Raw genomic sequence first — 20729 nt, 5'->3', positions numbered from 1 at the left:
ATTTCTTCTTTTGAGAGGACATAGATTTCCCAATCTATGGCGCCCATGGTAGAAGCTGCAGCTCTCTGGCATGCAATACCCCTAGGTGCCTTATGTCTTAATCTATTATGAAATCTGTTAAGTAACTTGAAGGGAAGGTCCTGGCAAAATGCCCAGCCCTGTCATGCAAGACACTTCATCCACGTGTTTGGCCACCCTCTGCTCCCTCTCACAATCAGATACACCCAATCTGTTCCATAGGCCCTGCGCAAACCAGCAAAGGTTTCAGGAAGCCAGAGCAAGAAAAAATAAAGTAAGGAACTGTGACTTGCTTGAGAGGGGAGTAAAATCGGTAAGCGGATGTGCTTTTTTTTTTTTTACAGTAGTGCCCTCTGGGGTTGCCAACTGTGGGTGGGGAAATTCCAGGATATTTTGGGAGTGGAGTCTGGGGAAGGGAGGTTTAGGAAGGAGAGGGACCTCAACAGGCTATGATGCCATAGAGCAGGGGGGGCCAACTGTGACTCGGGAGCCGCACGTGGTTCGTTCACACATATTGTGTGGGTCTTGAAGCCCCCACTGCCCTGTTGGCTGGCTTGGAGAAGGCATTTGTCTCTTTAAATCACTTCTCCAAGCCATACCAGATGGTGGCTTGGAGAACATATTTAAAGTTAGTTGCTTTCTTTCTACCTCTCCCTCCCTCCCCTCCCCATCTATTCATGTCTTGTGGCTCTTGAATAGAATTTATTCTATGTGGCTCTTACATTAAACAAATTTGGCCACCCCTGCCATAAAGTCTACCCTCCAAAGCAGCCCTTTTCTCAATGGGAACTGATCTCTGCAGTCTGGAGATCAGTTGTGATTCCATGAGATCTCCAGGCCCCATCTGGAGATTGGCAAACAGGTGGCATCAAGTATTGAAGGAATGGCACTATTTATTTAGGAGAGGGGAGGGGAGATACTTCCAGCATTCATACTGTTTCTTTTGTAGGCTCTCTAGATGATGGATCTTGAATTTGACCAGGAAGTTTTGGACGCCAACTTCATCAAACGTGCAAAACTAGTGGAGGTCGAGGGAGTCCCTTTTCACAGTAATACCACAGAGAACTGGGGTCGCTTGTGGGCCTTTGCAGCCCGGCCAGACGATCTTCTGATCTGCACTTACCCCAAAGCAGGTAGCAGAACTGGAAGAGACACCAGAGGTCCTGGCAAAGCAAAAGGTGGAGGGCTATGGAGCTGGGGAAACTGAAAGCCCCTGGATGAATTATAGGCTCTTCATGTCTCTTCCCCTCACCTCCCTCAGGGACCACCTGGATCCAGGAAATTGTGGACATGGTCCAACAGGGAGGGGACCTACAGAAATGCACTCGGGCCCCAACACACAAGCGTATGCCCTTCATAGATTTGTTCCTTCCCAAACCCTTAACTTCAGGTGAGTAGGAGGTACTGTTTCAGATAACAGTTCTAGTTGAGGGGAAGGGGTTCTCAGCATGAACCCCTCCTGGAATTGCCTCCTGGTGTTTCAGGCCTGGAAGATGCAGAGGTGATGCCTTCTCCATGCACCATCAAAACCCACCTCCAAATTCAGCTCTTGCCTCCTTCCTTCTGGGAACAGAATTGCAAGGTCAGGACAACTGAGGGGGGAGGAGGCTGAGGGGCAGGTGGGATTGAATATGACTAATCTCTGGGACCTCTTCTTGATTTACTGGGCTCAAAGGTGGAAACCTGCTGTCCTAATAAAACGGAGAGGGCCTCAAAGTGTATGTAGAGTGCATGGTTTAATTTAGCTCAGGTCTCAATCTTGGAGTTAACGCTCTGGTAATTGTGAAATAATCTGTCTGCAGACTAAGAATAATCATAATCCTAGCCAGGAGTTCCAAACAGGCTGACTGACTTGTTTGTTCTTAGTGAGGACATGGAAGAAGGTGACTGTAATAATAATTTTACTGGAACAAAATCCTTTCTTGGCACCTGCTTGAGCAAAAACTAATAGCAAACTACCAGGAGAAGAAAGTGAAATTGAACTATCTACAGCACAGGCTTTTCAGCCCTAAAGGATCAGGGGAAAGTCACTAAACAGTTCAATAAGGGAATATCACCAAATGTACAACTTGCCACGATATAACAGTGACTCTTACAGACTGGAAAGGTAAGGGGACAGATGCGAGGGCTTCTCTTGTCTCTTCCTGTATTTCCACAGGTCATTTATGTGGCCAGGAATGCCAAAGACAATGCCATGTCCTATTTTCACTTCTATCGCATGAACCAGGGGTTGCCAGAGCCCGGAAACTGGGACCAGTTTCTAGAAGAGTACCTTGTTGGGAAGGGTGAGTGGAGTGGCTGGAGCTGGGAAACAGGAAGTGCTTGGTGTGGGAGGGGTAGTTTTTGCCCCCCCACCCTGGCTCTAGCCTCTTGACATAGTATGGGTCTAAAATTTGCAAAAAGGGAAGGTTTCATGGTTCAGCCTGATCTCATCAGATCTCAGAAGCGAAGCTGGTCAGTACTTAAATGGAAGACTACCAATGAAGACTTTGCAAGGTAAGGAAGTGGCAAATTGCCTGTTTTTCACTTTCTTGAAAGCCCTTGCTGGGGTTGCCATAAGTGGGTTGCAACCTGGTGGCCCTTATGTAAGGTTGCCAGTTCTGAGTTGGGAAATACCTGGAGATTTTAGGGGTGGAGCCTTGGGGAGGCATGGTTTGGCAAGGACAGGGACCTTGGTGGAGTATACTACCATAGAACTTACCTTCCAGAGCAGACATTTTATCCAGGGAACCGATCTCGGTAGTCTGGAGACCAATTGTAATTCTGGGAGACTTCCAAGCTTCACCTAAAATTGCCAAACCTACTTTATGTACATAGTAGTTTCCCCATAGGAACTGGGCAGTAATGGTTAGCAGAATACAAAAGAAACTGGGAAAATGCCATCAATCTGCATAACTATTCACTATTTTATTTCCAACCATACAAAAAGTTACAGACTTCAATTGGCAATGAATGAAGTGAGCAAATGAGAATTCTACAACTCACTCTCCACCTTGTGTCTGCAGTTGCGTGGGGCTCTTGGTTTGACCATGTCTGTGGTTGGTGGGAAGCCAAGGACCGACATCCAGTTCTGTACCTTTTTTATGAAGATATAAAGAAGGTAAGAAACTCTTCCTTCTCTCTGTGTCTCATAAAGGTAATCCCCTGTGCAAGCACCAGTCATTTCCAACTCTGGGGTGACATTGCTTTCACGTTTTCATGGCAGACTTTTTACGGGGTGGTTTGCCCATTGCCTTCCCCAGTCATTTACACTTTACCCCCAGCAAGCTGGGTACTCATTTTACCAACCTCGGAAGGATGGAAGGCTGAGTCAACCATGAGCCAGCTACCTGAACCCAGCTTCTGCTGGGATTGAACTCAGATCGTAAACAGAGCTTGGACTGCAGCTTTACCACTCTGCCCCATGGGGCTTCATACATATGTGTATGTATGTGTCTCATACATACATGCAAACATAATTCTTCAACATAGTTATTTTAACTACAAAGGAGTGCTGCTGATAGAAATATTCTGAGGAATTACTTTGTTATGTTGGGTTCTTACAGCAGTGCCAAAGTTGAGCAAGAAACAACTGCTTAACAGCAGCCTAAATTTCCCTCAGCAGTCTTGTCTCTCCCTAGGATCCAGCCCGGGAAATCCAGAAAGTAGCCCAGTTCCTTGGCATAGAGCTCACAGAACCAGTTCTGAAACGGATTGTGCAGCACACAACATTTGAGAGCATGAAAGCCAATCCAATGGCTAATTACAGCAGTATACCTTCTTCCATTATGGATCAAGCTGTGTCACCTTTCATGAGAAAAGGTGAGTGTCACAGGTTAGCCTCTCGGCTCACTTCTGAGAGGGGAAGAAAGTTCTTTGCGGATTTGTCAAGTGGCATAATTTGTTTTGGCAGTGGAAAAGTAAGCTGTAAGCTTTAGAAATATAAACAGTAATTTTGGACTCCAAATGTTGTCAAGGGAGGTGGAAGCAGTGCCTCGTTCCTAAACCAAGAAGTAGCGAGATTCAGGCTTGTGGGAACGCCCTGATGACATTTGATCTACAAGATGGCTCTGGCGCATAATTATTGGAGATGGACAAGTAAAGGCAAGCTGGAAAGTACCTTTCCTTCATAGCTCTCACTCCATACCTCTTTAAAGAATGAAAGAAGGTGTGAGGAAGTGGGGTAAAGTAATTGCTAAGAATTGGAACAGTGGGCTGGCCATTGGACTACAGTACCAAAGATCAACAAAAGCCCATAAGTCTACCAGATCTCATATGTATGCAGACCCATGAGTGTGTTTCTGTGAGAGCGGAGAGGTTCCCTCTTGTGGTTTGTGCTCCCAGCAAGACGATGGCCAAGAAGTAAGGTATCCATACTCAGGAAATCTATGGTTGGAGAGTCTAACATTTGCTTTGAGATTAAAAAGCTGTGACCAGAAAAGAGAAAAACTGGGCTTCGATGATATGGGGAAGGAATTTCTCCAGATAACTTTCCATTTCCCCACCTATTGTTCCCCCCCACACACACACACACACCTCAGGGGGGATTTTTAATGAACTAAATAGCACAGTGATTAAATCCCCCTCCCATATCTACTCTTCATACCTGTGGGCTTTTAATAAAAATAACATTAAAAATGCAGTCTCATTTATCTGGATGAATTTCAGTTGCTGTAGTTTGAAGAAGATATGGGCAGGTTACTTGAAGGAATGCCACTCTTCAGTTTTTAACATTTACTCCTCATGGCTTAAAGTACAGAGCTGAGGGGGGCTATGTGACTGAATCCTGAGAATGGTGATGAACTCTGTGTGGAGGGATGGCATTCAGAATTTAATCCCTGATGCCAATTTATCTCTTTTGGACAGGGTTTTCAGTTGAGTGGTGGCCAAGCAAGTTCAAGCTTTCTTGGATAAGACAGATTGTTTACTGACCTGATATTGGGCTAGAAACTGCCTTAAGTTGTCTGCACTGGCAACCTTCAGAAGTGCAAGGAAGTGGCAGAGAAATTTATTTAGAATGAAGTTCAGTGAAGGTCAAAAAAGGGGCCAAGAAAGGAGGACAGCAGATTGTTCATTTTTGTCTGGATTGGTTTTTCCCTCACCTTCAGGTGCTGTAGGAAACTGGAAGGAACACTTCACAGTGGCCCAGAGTGAACGGCTGGATGAAGTCTGTGCTCGGAAACTGGGGGGCACTGGCCTGACCTTCTGCACAGAGCTGTAAGCTCACCTTTATGTTATTCAGTGAAACTTACACCAAAATGTGCCTGGATTATTTCCTGTTTCCTGTGCTAAATAAAATGAACCTCAAACTAAGGCCGACCAAGCTAAATTTTGTGTACAGGGTTTTGTTGTGTTTTCAAATGTGATTTCTCTCGGTTATGGGTTTCTTTTCATTTGTAAATGAATTTTGATAGTATCTATTACTGTTAAATTCTATGCAATTGTTGCATTATTATCGCTTTTGGAATTCAGTGAACTAAAGTGCAGGACATAAATATTTGAACTAAATACAATGGGATAGAGCCCCAATCAATATTTTCAGAGATTTTTTTCAAAATACCGAAAAACTTTCTCAGGAAGCAACCTTAAACTTTTCCAGACACAGGACTCACTGAGCATGGGATCCACACCTGCAAGCATGGGATCCACACCTGACATCAGAGCCAATTGGCAGGAAGAGGAGGAGCCAGATTTGTGATGTTGTCATTGTCATGGCCCAGGCCATGGGTAGCCAACCAAAGGTGTTGGGTTCAGGAACCTCAAACCAAATACCAGAAGGAGTACAATAGTGTACAAGCCTGAAAGGAACCTTCTCCACCACAGAGTGACTTCACCTCCCGCTCCTGCCTATGGATTAGAGAAGATTTATATTAATGGAGAATAGCCTTGATAACAACATCTCTCAATGGACATGCCTAATGTATTTTGATATATTATGCATAAGCAGGGCTTTTTTTGAGCAGGAACACACAGGAATGCAGTTCCAGCTGGCTTGGCATCAGGGTGTGTGGCCTAATATTCAAATGAGTTCCTGCTGAACTTTTTCTACAAAAAAGTCACATGTCATTTTCAGTATTTTTAAAAAGTTTGTAGGGAAATATATGCTGAACCTTCCCTTTGGCTACCACTCTGATCCCCAAAGTGCTGCTCTCCACAATTGTCTGAAAAACCCTTTAGTTTCCAGCTAGTGGTTAGAGAAGTGTCTAAAGAAGGAAATGGCTTTTCACTTCCTATCCATATGCACAGGCTTTTGAAGAGTTACTCTAGTTTAAACGCACTGATGGTAATAAGTCAGAGCTGACTTATGGCAATTCCATAGGGATTTCAAGACAAGAGTCCAAAAGAGCTTTTTGCCATTGCCTCTGCATAGCAGCCCTGGACTTCTTTGGTGATCTCTCATTCAAGTACTCACCAGGGCCAATCCCACTTACCTTCCAAGATCTGATCACATTCGGCTAACTTGTGCCTTCCAGGTTGTGGGCTTAGCCTGGAGTAGGGATGACAGCCTCCAGGTGAAACTTGGGGGCTCCCCTGAATTATAGCTCATCTCCAGACGAAAAAGATCGATTCTCCTGGAGAAAATGAATGCTTTGGAGGGTGGACTCTATGGCATTGTACACCACTGATGTCTCTGCCTTCCCCAGGCTCCATTCCCCAGCCTGGATCTGGCAACCCTGCCTCTCACCCCATCCCTCCTGGTGGCCAAGGGGAACTGGGCAATCCTAGCCTGGAGTAATTCTGCAGAGGATTTCTTTCAGTGGACTTATCATACTGATTTGATCTAGGGGAAGACTAGATTTTGAAGGCACAGATGCGTGCCATTGTAACAGGTACCTTGGGCCTGACAGACTCAGACCTCTTCGCACCTCAGTGTTGCCACTGTTTACAAGGGATGTTGCATGGTGACACTCTAGTTTTTGGGCTAAGCTCTATGGTTTGATGCCGATTTTACCATAGAATTTTGCCGAAAAACCACAGGGTCACCCCCAGTGTCACTGATGCAATGATGTCACTTCTGGGTGATGTCAGCACATTGGACAATATCATTGCTCACTCCAGGAGTGCCCCTCAATCCCCTTACTGGCCCAATGATCCCACCTGGCAACCTTACTTAAAATAGACAAGGTAATGACTTAATGATCTTCACTTGGTTCACTCAAAACAAGGTTCACTCAAAACAAATTAACTCTCTTCTGCAAAATGCTTTCTCCACCTCCTTTCACACAGACAAGGTCAAATTGCTCCAAATGGCCATTAAGGATTTTCTCAGTGCCACTTTCCCAATCTGAAGCAGCCCTGGTGAACCACCATTTGCCCCACTGAGGAAACATTAGCGGTATCCATAGCAAGACCTGATCACGCCCTTTATGTTTGCCCTGGGAAGGCTATTTCAATTTGGTAAATAGCACAGACAGGAAGACTCAACACACCTCAACCCCAGTCCTTCCTTGCCATTATCTCAATCTAAATGAGAGGCCTATGTTTTTAAAAGAAAAAAGGGGAAAGGAGAAAAAATCACTTGGGAGCTCGGTCAAGGAACCCCCTCCATTTTCAGGTATGGTTTGGACTTAAGGCCACACAGTAGGTCCGTGGCAGAGGTGGATCCCAGTCTCCGTGTGCTGTTCCAACTCCTGTATGTTTGTTTTCCAGAGCTAATCAGGGACCTGCCTTTGTGAACATAGCACAAGAGAGGACAAAGTGCAGATTAGCTTCCAGGTCACCTGAGTTCTTCTCTGCAAGTGTATGTGTGTATGGTGCCTGTGGTAGAAGCTGCAGCTCCCCTGGACATACAATACCCTTAGCTGCCTATTGGTTTATAAAATCACAAAATCTATCAAGTGACCTGAAGGGAAGGTCCTGGCAAAGTGCCTGGCCCTATCATGCCAGATACTTTAGCCACGTGTGTGCCCCCTCTGCTCCCTCTCCTACGGATACACCCAACCGGTTTCATAGGCCCTGCGCAAACCAGAAAAGGTTTCAGGAAGCCAGAGCAAAAAAAGGCTGAAGTACAAAACTCTGACTTGCCTGAAAGGGGAGTAAAATCAGTAAGTAGCCGTTGCTTTTTTACAGTAGTGCTTTTGAGTGGCAGTGGCACCAGGCAGTGGAGGGGCAGCATGGTTTTCTTAGATAAGAGGGGAGGGCAGAATATTCCCATAATTAATAGTATCTCTTTTGTAGGCTTTCTAGAAAATGGATTTCAAATCTGACTTTGAAGATTTCGACATTAGCCCCATCAAAAGGGCAAAACTAGTGGAAGTTGCACATCAATACGGCAGAGAATTGGGATCTCTTGTGGGCCTTTGCAGCCCAGCCAAATGATCTTCTGATCTCCACTTATCCCAAAGCAGGTAGCAGAGCTAGGAGGAGGTTGGGAAATACCTGGAGATTTTGGGGGTGGGGCCTGAGAACAGGGTTGAAGAGGGGAGGGACCTCAGCAGAATACAGTGCTATATAATCCACCTTCCAAAGCAGCCATTTTATCCAGGAGAACTGGTCTTGGTCATCTGGAGCTAGGGTTGCCAAATCCAATTCAAGAAATATCTGGGGACTTTGGGGGTGGAGCCAGGAGACATCGGGGCAGCGCCAGGAACTCCCTGGTCCAATCGTTTTGAAACTTGGGAGATACTTTGGGGAGAGTCACTAGATACTATACTGAAAATTTGGTGCCTCTACCTCAAAAAACAGCTCCCCAAGAGCCCCTGAAACCTCCAGATCAATTCCCCATTATACCCTATGAGAATCAATCTCCACATAGAGAATAATGCTCACACCATCCCAAGAGGAAGTCTTTCAATCAGCGACTGAAGCCTCTGGAGGTAGAAACGAACATGGTCCTCCGGGGGGCAGAGCTCCCCCCCCCTGCCGGCTCCCCGAGGAGACGCCACCCGGCAGCTGGAGAGGATGCAAGGACTACAAGTCCCAGCATGCACCTCGCGAAGGGAGGCCGGACTGGAGCGAATAACAGGTCAGCGGTGGGCGGGTCTTTGTGACCCGGAGGAAGGGAGAAGCTTGAAGCCAGGCAGGGAAAGAGACACGGCGCCTTTCCACCACCCCCGCTATCAGATTTTTAGAGAGCGGGGGATTAGGCTGCTAATTCAGGGGTCCCCCGGCAGGGCGGTGGGGGGTTGGGAAGCCTACCTGGAGCTCAATTGTGGCAACCCTAGCTAGATATGGAACCAGAACCCTGGCAAAACAAAAGGTGGTTGACTATGGAACTGTGGGGATTGGAGGCCAGTGGCTGAATTACCACTTCATTTATCTTCCTCCCTCCCTCAGGGACCACCTGGATCCAGGAATTGTGGACATGGTCCAACAGGGAGGGGACCCACAGAAATGTGCTTGGGCCCCAACACACAAGCGTATGCCCTACATAGATTTGTTCCTTCCCAGACCCATGACTTCAGGTGAGTAGGAGGTACTGCTTCAGGAAATAGCTGTCTAGTTCTGGGGAAGGTGTTCACAGCATGAACCCCTCCTGGACTTGCCACCTGGTGTTTCAGGCCTGGAAGATGCAGAGGCTTTACCTTCTCCACGGACCACCAAACTCACCTCCCCATTCAACTGGTGCCTCCTTCCTTCTGGGCACAGAACTGCAAGGTCAGGACAACTTGGGGGAGGGGACTGGGGGTAAGGCGGGATTGAATATAATTAATCTCTGGGACCTCTTCACTTCTGGGTTCCCTCTTGTTTCTGCTGTATTTCCACAGGTCATTTATGTGGCTAGGAATGCCAAAGACAATGCAGTGTCCTATTTTCACTTCCATCGCATGAACTACCTGATGCCAGAGCCAGGAAAGTGGGATCAGTTTCTAGAAAATTTCCTTGCTGGGAAGGGTGAGTGGAGAGGCTGGAGTTGGCAAACAGGAAGTGCTTGGTCTGAGGGGGAGGTCCAATCATTCCCCCCCCTCCCCAATTTAGCCTCTAGATATAGTATGGATATACGTTTTATCACAGGAACTAGCTGGGGTTAGTTAGCAGAACATGCTAGGAAATGGGTTAGTTCTTGAAGAAATGGCTACTAAAATTTTCTTCCTTTTTAGAATATAGAAGGTTGAGACTTTTGCTGAGCAGTTGGTGTTACAATTGTATAATAGATGTGGCATATTTTTGTTATACTGTCTTTTTAAATGTTTAAAACCTTTTAAAGTCCACTATTTTCTTTTCAACCCTACAAAAAGTTATAAATATCAAGTGGTGATGAATGAAGTGGGCAGATGAGAATTCTACAACTCACTCACTCTCCGCCTTGTGTGTGCAGTTTTGTATGGATCTTGGTCTGACCATGTCCGTGGTTGATGGGAAGCCAAGGACTGGCATCCAATTCTGTACCTCTTTTATGAAGATATAAAAGAGGTAAGAAATTCCTTCTTCTCTCTTTGTCTCTCTCATACACACAAACACATGACTCTTTGAGGTAGTTATTTTACCTATGACCCTAAGGAATTACTTTGCTATGTTGGGTTCTCACAGCAGTGCTTCTGTTAAACAATAAACAACAGCTTAATAGCAGCCTAAAATCCCATTAGCAGTCTTGTCTCTCCCTAGGACCCAGCCCGGGAAATCCAGAAAGTAGCCCAGTTCCTTGGTATAGAGCTCACAGAACCAGTTCTGAAAAGGATCATACACCACACAATGTTTGAGAACATGAAAACCAACCCGATGGCTAATTACAGCACTTTGCCTTCTTCCGTCCTGGACCAAGCTGTGTCGCCTTTCATGAGAAAAGGTGGGTGTTGCAGGCTGACTTCTGATCTCAGTTTTGAGAGGGGAGGAAAGTCCTTTGTGGGAATCATTAGATTTGGGTGCAGAAAGTGACATAACATTCTGGCAGTCATCCTAAAGTAACAAAAGTCAGCTGTAGAAATGTAAACAATAATTTTGGACTCAGAACATTGTTAAAGGAGGTGGGGTTGATGCCAGACTCCTCAGCAGAGAAGTACTGAGATTCAGGCCTGTGAGAAAGTCCTGATGATACCTGATCTACTAGGTAGGTCTGGTGCATCATTCTGAGAGCCAGTTTGGTGTAGTGGTTAAGTGTGCGGACTCTTATCTGGGAGAACCGAGTTTGATTCCCCACTCCTCCACTTGCACCTGCTGGAATGGCCTTGGGTCAGCCATAGCTCTGGCAGAGGTTGTCCTTGAAAGGGCAGCTGCTGTGAGAGCCCTCTCCAGCCCCACCCACCTCACAGGATGTCTGTTGTGGGGCAGGAAGGTAAAGGAGATTGTGAGCCGCTCCGAGACTCTTCGGAGTGGAGGGCGGGATATAAATCCAATATCTTCTTCTTCTTCTGAGTGGATATGGACATGTAAAGACAGGCTTGGAATTACCTTTCCCTTATTCCATACCTCTTTTCTTTAGAGAAGAATCGAAGGTGGGAGAAAGTGCTGCTAAATAATTGCTGTTAAGAATGGGAGTGGTGTTATGTATTGAACATAAGTTACCCGGCTGCATGGTGATCGCTACTAAAGGTGACCCCCTGGGTCCCCGGATGGAGCTCCCCATTCACCCCACCCATCAAGATCTGTGGTGGGAAGTTTGACCAACCAGGATTGGCCTGGTCGGAGGAGGGGGGTTGTTCCGGGTGCTGTATATAAGCGGGGCCCAGCCCACGTGTTCCCTCTCTTGTAAAGTGCTACTGAATAAACTATGTTGCCTTCAAACCATCCCGGTTCTCAGTACATTACAGTGGCGACGAAGGTGGGATCCTAGCTAGCCCATACCAGAGGGGCTTAGCAGATCTGGCGGAGACGTCGAAGGCAAGCGGTTGTAGACCGACGCGCCCACCGCCGCAGCCACCATGGCTAACCAGAGCGGAACCACGGGCCGGCTCGAAGAATTCAACCCCGCTACCCCGGAGAGGTGGGAGACCAACACAAGCGACAGGCCTGCCCCTACCGCAACGTGCTCTGCAGGGCCTGCGGCAAGATGGGCCACATCACAAGGGCCTGCAGGGCCAAGAGCAACCGCTGCCGCCAGACCACCCTCCAGGAGTCGACCGAGGACCACTCGATCGCTTCAACCTCCGTGCAGGTAATGAACTTGCCCAACGACAGCCCCCAAAAGGTCAAGGTTTCGGTCAGGATCGAGGGCAACCCCTGCCTGATGGAACTGGACTCCGGTTCCTCCAATTCCATAATTTCGGAGGAATCCTTAAGGAAGCTGTGCCCACGTGGCCTGCCTAGACTGCGACCGGCAAGCTTCGTGCTTTGGGACTTTCAAAAAAATCCCATGGAATCCTGGGACGGGCATTGGTGGGGGTGGAGTACAACGGGTTTAGGGATAAACTCGATATCTTGGTGGTTAAAAGGAGCCAGCTCACCACCTTGTTGGGCCTGGCCTGGTTTCGGCCGCTGGGAATAAAGATCGTGGGGGTGCAACAGCTGGGGACGGGGGTTCCCGGAGGTGTTTGACGGGGCCCTGGGGTGCTACAAGGGGCCTCCCATTTCCTTACCCCTAGATCCCCACGTGCGACCTGTAAGGCTGAAGGCCAGGCGGGTTCCATTCACTCTGAAACCGAAAATCGAGGCGGAGTTGGACCGCCTCACAGCCCAGGGTGTGCTGGAGACCCCAATAGTAACCCCGGTGAAGCCGAACGGGGAGGTGCTTATATGTGCCGATTACAAGTGCACCATTAACAAGGCGCTACAGGACAACCCCTACCCGGTTTCCGTAATCAGCCACGTGCTGGCAGAGCTAGCGGGGTCCAAAATCTTTGGGAAACTTGACCTGGCCCAGGCGTACCAGCAGCTGCCGGTGGACGCCGCCACGACAGAAGCGCAAACCATAGTAACCCACAGGGGGGCGTTTAAGGTGCGGCGGTTGCAGTTCAGGGTGAGCGTGGCCCCGGGGGTGTTTCAGAGCCTGATGGATTCTCTCCTCAAAGGGATTCCTGGGGTGCAACCGTTTTTCAATGACGTTTTGATCGCCACACCGGACGCGGAGGAATTTAGCAACCAGCTGCGAGAAGTCCTCCGCCGTTTCCAAGAGGCCGGTCTGAAAGTCAAGCGTGAAAAGTGTTCCCTGGGGGTACCGAGGGTGGAGTTTTTGGGATTTGCAGTGGACGCTGCGGGAATCCACCTGACGCCGGACAAAACCCGGACCATAGTGGAAGCCCCCACCCCCAAGAGCAAGGCGGCGCTGCAAAGTTTCTTGGGGTTATTAAATTTCTATCATTCGTTCTTACCCCACAAAGCCACCCTAGCTGAACCCCTCCACAGACTTCTAGACAAAAATGCCCCATGGGTCTGGGGAAAGAAACAGGACGCAGCGTTCCAAGCAGTCAAAGGGCTGCTCGTATCCAACAATGTGCTCCACCATTTTGATGAGAGCCTACCGGTAATCTTGGCATGTGATGCATCATCGTACGGGGTGGGTGCGGTCCTGGGTCACCAACTCCCGGATGGGAGGGAGGTTCCGGTAGCCTACTACACGAGGAACCTGACCCCGACGGAGCGGAATTATGCCCAAATAGACAAGGAGGCCCTAGCAATCGTGGCAGGGGTGCATAAGTTTAATGATTACCTGTACAGGAGACTTTCACCATACCACAGACCACAAACCGCTACTTGGCCTCCTTGCCCCGGACCACCAAACGCCACCAGATCCTTTCCCAACGCGTTTTGCGGTGGAACCAGTTCCTCAACTCCTACACATATGCCCTGGTTCACCGGCCGGGCAAGGCGATGGGACACGCAGACGCTCTCAGTCGCCTACCGCTGCCCTTCACAGACACTGACCCGGCTCCAGCCCACCATGTAATGCTCATCGAAACGCTACCAGAGAGACCCCTACACACAGCAGAGGTAGCAAAAGCCACGGGGTGGGACAAAGTACTCGCGCGGGTCCTCGACTGGGTGGTGAGGGGCTGGCCAGAGGGAAAACAGGGCGATGAGTTCAGGGCATACACCACACGCAAGGAAGAACTATCAGCACACAAGGGATGTCTGTTATGGGGGAGCAGGGTGGTGGTGCCCCCCCCCGCTGCGGAAACAAGTGCTGGAGGCCCTTCATGAAACACATCCAGGAATTGTACGAATGAAGGCCTTAGCCCGCAGTTATGTATGGTGGCCGGGGATGGATGAGGAAATAGAGGGGTGGGTCCGGAGGTGCAAAACATGCCAGGAGTCCTGACCCGAAATGCCCAGCACCCCCGCGCAACGCTGGGAAACACACAGGAAGCCGTGGTCGAGACTGCACGTAGACTTTGCAGGACCCTTCCAGGGCCAAATATTCTTCATTTTGGTGGACGCCTACACCAAGTGGCTAGATGTCATCCCGGTCGTTTCAACCTCGACGGCCATCCAGGCACTTCGAAGGGCCCTGAGCACACATGGCATTCCGGACACCATCGTCTCAGACAACGGGACCGCCTTCACCTCCCGGGAATTCCGGGAGTTCATGCAGAGATACCTGATACAACACATCAGGTCCACCCCCTTCCATCTGGCCACCAATGGCCAAGCCGAGCGGATGGTGCGCACCACAAAGGAAGCACTGGGCCACATTGTGCAGGGGGATTGGGACCACCGCCTAGCCGCCTTCCTATTCAATAATAGGATATCTCCCAACCCAGTAACAGGGGTTAGCCCAGCCGTGCTTTTAATGGGACGAAAGCTAATCACAAGACTAGACAGGCTGCACCCCGACTGAGCCACTGACATCCAAAATTCCCCGGAGATCAGGGAAGCAGCCCAAGGATTTTTCCCAGGGGATCCCGTATACGCCAGGAACTATGGGTGCAGCCCCAAATGGGTAGAAGGCCGGGTGCTGAGAGTAATAGAGTCCCACCATTACGAGGTGTTCACCGTGGGAGGCAATGTATTGCGGAGGCATATTGACCAACTACGTCGCCGCACATTGCCGGAAGAATCGGCTGCAATACGGAGCGAAGAGGGGCTCACAGCCACGCCCCACAGAGATCTACCCCAACACGGCCGACCGCTCCACCCAATTGGGAGGTAGAGCCCAACCACAGCGAGGGCAACTCCCAGGGAATTGGGCCACCAGACGCGTTGCAAGGTACCGACAACCCCGGACCGGCGGGGCTCCCACGAGGGGAAACCATCACCCCGGCTGCAGCAGAGGCCGTGGCCCCGGCAGCTCCACCGACCGCCCCGACTCCACCAGTCATCCCAAGGTGGTCTACTCGGGAGCGCACGGCCCCTGCGTACTTGCGGGACTATGTGTCCTGAGCTGGGGGGGAGGAGTATTATGTATTGAACATAAGTTACCCGGCCGCATGGCGATTGCTACTAAAGGCGACCCCCTGGGTCCCTGGATGGAGCTTGCCATTTGCCCCGCCCATCATGATCTGTGGCGGGAAGTTTGACCGACCAGGATTGGCCTGTTCGGAGGAGGGGGGTTGTTCCGGGTGCTGTATATAAGCAGGGCACGGCCCGCATGTTCCCTCTCTTGTAATGTGCTTTTCAAACCGTCCCGGTTCTCAGTACATTACAAGTGGTGAGCTGGGCGTCAGGCTATGAAACAAAAAGCACGACCCCCTATATGGATGCGGAGAGATTCCCCTCTTGTTTGTGCTCCCAGCAAGATGATGGCCCAGAAGGACCATGTCCATTCCCAGGAAACCTGTGGTTGGACATTTTAGTATTTTAAGGTTTTAAAGCTGCCACCAGGAAGGAGGAGGATTAGATTTTCAGTGCTGTGGGGGACATGGTCTGTTTCTTCAAATGACTTTCCATTTTCCTGCCTATTGCCTTCTCCCTATAACTTGTGGGGGAGACTTTTATAGTGCGGGGATTATTTCCATCCCTCAGGGCCATCTAAATCCAACCTCCTCCTGCCCACCCCATAGCTGGTTTTTAATATTTATGAACATATACAGTATTTTTTGCACCATAAGACTCACTTTTCCCCCCAAAAAAAGTGGAGGGAAAAGTGTGTGCGTCTTAAGGAGCGAATACTGCAAACAATTCACACAAATGCCTCTAAATTCACACAAACAGCTCTAAAAACTAGGTGCGTCTTATGCTCAGGTGCGTCTTATGGAGCGAAAAATACGGGTAGTCTTATTTATTTGGATGAATTGAAGATATGGGCCAGTTCAGAGGTTCCCATCCTGGTGTCTGTGGGTGCCATGATACTTGCCAACACCTTTTCTGGCTAGGGTTGCCAATCTCCAGGTGGTGGCTGGAGATCTCCTGCTATTGCAATTGATCTCTAGGTGACAGAGATCAGTTTATCTGGAGAAAGTGACTGCTTTGGGAGGTAGACTCAATGGCATTATGCCCCACAAGCCCTTCCCCTCCCCAAAATCTGCCCTCCGCAGACTCCACCCCCAATATGGTACCTGCTGACACTTTTCCTGATGCTCTCCAAGTGTGTTTAGAAAGTGGGTGGGGACAGGTGGGTGTGCTGCTTAGCAGGGTTTCTGATCACCCATTGGAAATCTGATGGCTTGTTCAGATTAAAATAGGATTGGTTTTGCAGCAGCCGCTACCACAGTGTTGGCTGCTGTAGTCTCCCTTACACTCTCTTTCCCCCCCAGTGTATTTAAAAAAATATTTTTCTTGTCCCCTGAATTTGGGCCTCCTCTTTGTGTGCATTCGCATGTGTGTGTGTGTGTGTGTGCAGCTCCACCTCCAGCAGTGGCCATTTTGTGGTTATGCTCCCCACCCTGAGTCAGAATTCCAAAGATGTCCACATGCTTAAAAAAAATAGGGGACCCATGGCTTATTGTACAGAGCTAGATCACGATGGGTAGCCATGTCAGTCTGTCTGCAGCAGTAGAAAAGAGCAAGGGTCCAGCAGCACCTTCAAAACGAACAAAATATGTGGCAGCGCCTTTGTTGAGTGCTCATTAGTCATGTAGCTCATGAAAACTCATACCCTGCCGCAAATTTTGTTATTCTTTAAAGTGCTACTGAATTCTTTCTCTTTTCTATTACTGAGAGCTGAAGGTGGCCTCATGGCTGCATAGTAGTGATGAACTCTTTGTGGAGGGATATGGGAGTCTATACTGCTTGGAAAGAGCTTTTCCTTGGACAGTTGCAAATATCTCCCTTTGGGCAAGGTGCCTGAGTAAGTGGTGGCCAAGCAAGTCCAGGCTTCTTGGATGAGGCAGATTGCCCATACTCTTATTTGGGTCCAGAAACTTCCTTAGGTTATTCTCAGCGTCAACATTCACCAAGTTAGGGAAGAAGGTGAGTGTGACCTTGTTGATTCTCTTTGACCAGGAAAGGAGGAAACCAAATGGTTCACTTTTGTCTGGATTTGTTTTTTCCCTCAACTGCAGGCACTGTTGGAGATTGGAAGGAACATTTCACAGTGGTGCAGAGTGAATGGCTAGATGAAGTCTGTGCTCGGGAACTGGAGGGCAGTGGCCTGAACTTCCACACAGAAGTATAAGCCCACCTGTATGCCTGGGCCATTCATGTTGCCTGTGCTAAACAAGCCATGAGCTAAGGCCAACCAAACTAAATTTAATGTACAAGTTTTTTAAAAATATGATTTCTCATTATTGTGGATTTATCTTTTAATTTGTCAATGGATTTCAATGACTGCTAAAATCAAGACCTGATCACAACTATCACTGTTGAATCATATGCAAATGTTGCTGTGACAGACTGCATTTTTTAAAAGCTTAGAAGCTTACAAAACAGCTGGAAGGACTGTGAAGAGCCAGACAGCCTTGACTGACAGGCTGTTCCAAGACATCTGATTGGTTAGCATCAGCTGAGCAAAGAGAGACTTGAAAGCTGAATGCTGCAGAGGAGAATGCATTCTGATTTCAGCCTCAGCTGAGAGCAATTTTACATAGATGGAGAACTGGGGAAAAGTTGGCAAGGAAGTATGGGAAGTAGGTGAAGACCCCAATTCCGGCCAAGGAAAGGGATAGATCTTCTAGAGAGAGAAGTAAACTGGGAGTTAGCACTGAAAATTGCAGAGATCCCTGGTCTGGTGTGGTTAGAAACTGCATTTAAAGACCTTAAGAGTCAATAAAAAACTGGAGAAAAGTGTTTCAAGAGAAGGGATTTGGGCAGGGCTTGTTTTTCTTTTCTTTTTTTTTTAAAGCAGGAATGCACAGGAACACAGTTCCGGCTGGCTTTGTGTCAGGGGATATGGCCTAAGATGCAAATGAGTTCCTGTAGGGCTTTTTCTGACACCAGGGGGTGTGGCCTAATATTCAAATGAGTCCCTGCTGGACTTTTTTCTACTCCAAAAACCCTGGGTTTGGGTACTGGAAAGAGTGTACCAGCCTTCTGGAAACAAAAGAGTCAGAGAATACTCAAAGAAAGTGTACTGGAGTGTTTGGGGAAAATATTGGAATAAAAGCCTCTCAACTTAAAGATTAAAGTCACTATGAAAAGCTTAAGAAACTCTCATTAGCCTGAAACATAAGAACTAAAGTTTGTGCATGTGCTGCTTTTACCTCACTTATCTATAATGAACAAAGCAGGAGTCAAGTATCACCTTTAAGACCAACAAAGTTTTATTCAGAATGTAAGCTTTCGTGTGCTCTAAGCACACTTCATCAGTCAATAGTAAGAAATGGCAAGCAGTTCTAAATATAGAGAAAGTAGCCTGTAGGTTAGTATGCAGAGTCATGGAAATGTTTTTTAGCAGTTTAAATGAATCATGAGTTGGGGTCTGGTGTTTGTTAGTTAGTGTTAACTGGGCTGAAACAACAACAAAAGGTGATATAAAGCGGATTGATGTCCATGTACTAAACCCTTTAGTTATCCTGAAGTAAAGTGCAATAAAAGAGAGTCTATTGTAATATTGTTGTTGTTCAGTCTCTGGGTTAAAATGATGGGTTACTTAGAGGTTAGATTTAAACATGTAACACACATATAAACGTAATTCTAGTTTGCCATTAGAAAAAAGAATACATTAAAATATAGTGGAAGATGGGTTAGTATATATAATGAAATAAACAGCCAGTGTCCCTATTTGAGTATGTCAATACAAAGAACATTATAATGATATTGTCAAGCATGTCTAATTCTGATCTATAATCGATTGGTTTATGGTCCTGCCAAGGATCTGGTCTGGGGAATGTCAGAGGAGACTCAGGTCTGAGAGTTTATTATTCTTTCTTGTTTATTACTTTGATGTGTAGCTGTGAGTTAGATGTAATCAGGAGGAACCAAGTAATCAGTGCTTTCTCAGGAAACTTCTAAAGGGAGTACTAGCCATCTGTGCCCGACAAGGTTGGATCCCCCATAACACCTTGAGAATGTGAATAGTTTTGACACTTTGTGTGTGAACGCTCATCCTATATCCCCCCTCCTTAGGAATTCCTTTGAAGTAGTCCTTAAAAGTATTGTATCTATGTAACCATTTCATTCTTCTCAAGAAATGGCTCCGGCCAAAGTATCGGTCTATCAATAAATGTAGTCTTTATTTCAACATTGACTCGTCATTGAACCCAAATGCTTGACAGATATACTATTCTAAAAGAGAAATACATTGGAATACTGTGGATATATAGCTATATCTGGTGAAAGTGGGTTTTAGTATATGTAATGAGATAGCTATATATCCACAGAATTCCAATGTATTTATCTTTTAGAATAGTGTATCATTATAATGTTCTTTGTGTTAATTGACTTTGGAGATGCCAGTCCTTGGTTTGGCACCTAGAGCCTTGTTATGTGATGGAAGAAGAAGAAGAAGAAGAAGAAGAAGAAGAAGAAGAAGAAGAAGAAGAAGAAGAAGAAGAAGAAGAAGAAGAAGAAGAAGAAGAAGAAGATATTGGATTTATATCCCGCCCTCCACTCCAAAGAGTCTCAGAGCGGCTCACAATCTCCTTTATCTTCCTCCCCCACAACAGACACCCTGTGAGGTGGGTGGGGCTGGAGAGGGCTCTCACAGCAGCTGCCCTTTCAAGGACAACCTCTGCCAGAGCTATGGTTGACCCAAGGCCATGCTAGCAGGTGCAAGTGGAGGAGTGGGGAATCAAACCCGGTTCTCCCGGATAAGAGTCCGCACACTTAACCACTACACCAAACTGGCTCTCCAAACTGGTAGGGTTGCCAAGTCCAATTCAAGAAATATCTGGGGACTTTGGGGGTGCAGCCAGGAGACATTGGGGGCGGATCCAGAAACAAGGGTGTGACAAGCATAATTGAACTCCAAGGGAGTTCTGGCCATCACATTTAAAGGGACAGGACACCTTTTAAGATGTCTTCCTCGACCAGTTCCGCAGGGCCTGCAAGACTGCCCTTTTTAGACATGCCTATAATGATATGGACTGCTGAGTTGCAATGAACGAAGAACCGCCATCTCTAACACCATTTAAACTGGCAGATTCAGCGCCAGAACAGCTATTACTGCCAGATATATATATAATGTAATGTAAAATTAAGTATTTTAACTGAATTAACGGGTTTTTATATGTGTAATTTTAATTGCTAATCTAATGTTTTACTATTTATGTTAATATATTACTTACTGTTAGCCGCCCTGAGCCGCTTTGCGGGGAGGGCGGGGTAGAAATAAAATTTATTATTATTATTATTATTATTATTATTATTATTATTATTATTATTATTATTATTATTATTATTATTATTATTATTATTATTATTATTCCTTCCATAGGAAATAATGAAGGATAGGGGCACCTTCTTTTGGGGCTCATAGATTTGGACCCCCTGGTCCAATCGTTTTGAAACTTGGGGGGTACTTTGGGGAGAGGCACTAAATACTACACTGAAAATTTTGTGCCTCTACCTCAAAAAACAGCTCCCCCAGAATCCCCGAAACCTCC

At 47.3% G+C, this 20729-nt stretch overlaps 1 protein-coding gene and 1 pseudogene across 1 annotated transcript; both read left to right on the top strand.

Moving 5' to 3' along the window:
* The first annotated feature begins 233 nt into the window (after nt 1-233).
* LOC132584779 (sulfotransferase 1C2-like) lies at nt 234-5310 on the top strand. The gene is made up of 8 exons (XM_060256697.1): nt 234-331; nt 968-1151; nt 1280-1408; nt 1503-1600; nt 2177-2303; nt 3024-3118; nt 3639-3819; nt 5106-5310. Exons 2-8 carry the CDS (start codon nt 977-979, stop codon nt 5216-5218), a joined length of 918 nt encoding a protein of 305 aa, XP_060112680.1. The 5' UTR covers nt 234-331; nt 968-976; the 3' UTR covers nt 5219-5310.
* Nucleotides 5311-8254: 2944 nt separating this feature from the next.
* LOC132584782 (sulfotransferase 1C1-like) lies at nt 8255-17369 on the top strand (annotated as a pseudogene).
* The last annotated feature ends 3360 nt before the right edge of the window (nt 17370-20729 follow it).

The sequence above is a fragment of the Heteronotia binoei genome, chromosome 15 (genome assembly GCF_032191835.1).
Source record: "Heteronotia binoei isolate CCM8104 ecotype False Entrance Well chromosome 15, APGP_CSIRO_Hbin_v1, whole genome shotgun sequence".
NCBI lineage: Eukaryota > Metazoa > Chordata > Lepidosauria > Squamata > Gekkonidae > Heteronotia > Heteronotia binoei.
This window is presented reverse-complemented; position numbering and strand designations above follow the sequence as displayed.

Coding starts and splice junctions, on each gene's coding strand:
- LOC132584779 (XM_060256697.1), top strand. CDS start 977: ATGATGGATCTTGAATTTGACCAGGAAGTTTTGGACGCCAACTTCATC. Junction 1,409..1,502: donor TCCCAAACCCTTAACTTCAG/GTGAGTAGGAGG, acceptor CTGGTGTTTCAG/GCCTGGAAGATGCAGAGGTG. Junction 2,304..3,023: donor AGAGTACCTTGTTGGGAAGG/GTGAGTGGAGTG, acceptor TTGTGTCTGCAG/TTGCGTGGGGCTCTTGGTTT.